Source organism: Rhea americana, unplaced genomic scaffold, assembly GCF_003343005.1.
Source record: "Rhea americana isolate MKP2758 unplaced genomic scaffold, rheAme1 scaffold_295, whole genome shotgun sequence".
In the NCBI taxonomy this organism is placed as follows: domain Eukaryota; kingdom Metazoa; phylum Chordata; class Aves; order Rheiformes; family Rheidae; genus Rhea; species Rhea americana.
In genome coordinates this window covers 601658-604384 of record NW_028186418.1, presented here as the reverse complement: position 1 = coordinate 604384, position 2727 = coordinate 601658, and the positions used below count along the sequence as shown (strand labels likewise).

General features: G+C 64.8%; 1 protein-coding gene across 1 annotated transcript in view; it reads right to left on the bottom strand.

The window, feature by feature from the left end:
* DPH1 (diphthamide biosynthesis 1) overlaps positions 1–2727 on the bottom strand; it is a 23256-nt gene that overhangs the window by 4795 nt on the left and 15734 nt on the right. The window contains 2 exon segments of the mRNA XM_085309294.1: positions 459–584; positions 1383–1537. Of these exon segments, the coding sequence (XP_085165420.1) occupies positions 459–584; positions 1383–1537 (281 nt within the window).

The following is a 2727-nucleotide window of genomic DNA, read 5'->3' as shown; positions in this document are numbered from 1 at the left end:
GAGCTGAGGCCTCGCTCCGGCTCTCTCCCTAGGGAAGGGCCGCCCCGCTCCCGGGCTCCCCAGCTCCCCCCAGGGGTGGGGTCCTTGTATTTATTTATTCTGCAGCGCACTGTATTCACACTACATTAAGCATTTCCATTACCTAAAATAATTAGGTGATAGGAAGCGAAGTGCTCCCTCTAATTTGCTGTCCTTAAATAAAATTAATGTTGCTGTGATGTTGGGCCCCAGCCATTTGTCTTTTCCAATTACCCACCCGCCCTTCCATCTATTATCTATTCTGATATACGACTCAATTACTTCCTCTGCGTTACAAGCACGAGCCACTCCAAGCAGCRCCGGGAGCCGCGGGGAGCCCGTCCYGCCCCGTCCCGCGCGCGGCACCCGGGGAGCCCCGGCACCAGCCGTCTCCCGAAGAGGGGCGTGCAGCGGGCAGAGCAGCCTCCGGCCCGGGGTACTCACACGATAGCGTCCGTGTCCTGCACGAGCCGGGGGGACGTGCAGCCCAGGATCTCCCCGGGTGAGAGGGGCTTGCACTGGGGCACGCACACCTTGTACTGGGAGCGCAGCTCCTGCGAGGCCGCCTGCGGAAGGCACCGGGGTCAGGGCAAGGCAAGCCGTGGCCGCACGCCCGAAACTCGGCTCTCGGCCCCGAGCAACAAAGACCTGGGACCTTCCAGCAACCCCCGCGGCACTGCTGGGTCCCTTGGCTYGTCCCATGCCCGTGGGGCGCCGGCAGCGATGGCCCTGCTGCAGCGGCCGGGCACCGGCTGCAGGGCAGAGCAGACATCGTGGAGGGAAATGGCCCTGCACAGGAGAGGTGCTCCACTAGGCTCAGACAACGTATCAATTTAAATAAAAAATGCTTAATGCTTCAACAGCCCCCTGTTTAGATAGACATGGCTCAAGAGGCTCATCCATCTCCTCCCCTCCCGCCCAGCCGGCCGCTCAGGAGGAGACAGACGGACCTGCCGGAGCTTCCCCTGCCGCTGCCGGCACTGCATCAAAATGCCAAGTGCTCCAGCGCCTGCCCTGACATTTACGGAGCAGCCCCCGGGGGAGCCGGGGAGGGGTGTCACCACGAGACACTGATCCGAGTTATTACAAAGGACTCGATCAACATTACGGCGGCAGCGTATTATCGCCGCTACTCATTAGAGGGGAACCGCCCCCACGAGCAAGCCGGGAGGCTGGGAGCAGAGAGCCTCGCGCACGCCGCCCCCGGCACCCGGCCGGCAAGCCGGGCGCCTGCCGCACCGCGAGATGCTCGGCCGCGCCGGCGGGGCCACGGAGCAGGGCCGAAACCGAGCATCGCGCAGCACAGAGGGACCACGCCGGGCACCCGGCCTGCGCCCGCCGGGGCCGCGGGGCTCCCGCCTCACCTGCAGCGCGGGCACGAACTGCACGGTGCTGACGAGGGCCAGCGAGGCGCCCGCCGGGAAGTTGAAGCGCAGGGTCTCGAGGAAGTGGGACGTGTCGATCTTTATGTCCACGAACACGTAGAGCATCTTCACCCCTTGCGTGGCGTCAATGGGAACTGGCGACCGGGAGAGAAGGGCGTAAGGAAAGGCCGGGACACCCCGCCCCRAGGGCACCCCGGACACTGGGATGAGCCCTGTGTGGGTGCCCCAGCACACTTTGGGGTACACCCAGGGCCCCAGCAACCGCCTCGCCGCCGACGCAGCCGTGCCCGGCGCCTGCTCCGGGCTGACCGCGGCCGCTCCGCCCCGCTCGGAGCCAGCTCCCGGCTGGTGCCGGCCAACGCTGCTTCCTGCCATCTCACTCCTTATTTATGCCGGCGGATGCAGCGCGTCGGCAGCGCTCTCCGCGCTYGCCAGCCGGGAAGGGCTGTGCCGCCCCTGCGCCCGCGCTGTCACCCAGGGCACCTGCAGCCGGGGAGCGGCCGCAGCCGGGGGCGGCGGGGAGCACCCGGCCGTTTCTCGCTGGATAATGGCAGCCCAGGGAATCAATGAACACAAATCTAATTACCCCCGGTGCTAAGAAGCCTGTGTCACCACGATTAAGTGAATAATTAAAGTACACAGAGTCTGCATCGATCCACAGCTCCACATTCACTTCCCATTTTGGTGCTCTTCACCTGATCACAATTAAGTCCAAATTACTCCCTCCTGCAAGGCAGAGCAGGCCGGGCAAGGAGAGGGAAAGCGCCTCTGTCCTTCACGGGGAGGGAGCCCCACGGCCGGGCAGGAGCCGAGCGGCCCCCCGGCTCCGGGCAGGCGGGACGCGAGGCCGGGCAGCGGCGCCCAGGGCAGCGGGGCCGGTCCCCGCTCGGCTCGCTGCCGCGCGGCCGGGCAGCACGACGCGCGGCCCGGCAGCGCCCGCCTTTCCCTGCGGCACGGCAGCTCCGGCAGATGCGATTCCCATCCCCCGAGAGCAGCCGGCGGCGGCTAGCTCTCTGCGCGGCGCCCGCTCCCCAGCATCGCTGGCTGGAGACCCCCTTCCTTCCCTTCCTGCTGTTAATTATCTAATAGCAGGCTACAAAGCAGGAGTTTTTATGTTCCCTGTTTCAGCGGAGCCTGTAACGCTCGCGTCTGTAACAAAGCGCCTAGTGCGGATATTTATCACCGTGAGTGCTCACGCTGACACGGCTTTCGGGACACAGTTCTCAACCGGCAACTCCGTATTTTATATGGAGCATGATGCAATCCTGAAAACCCATTTAAAGAGCCCCGCAGAGGTCCGAGGACCTCTCTGTCCCCGCCGGGA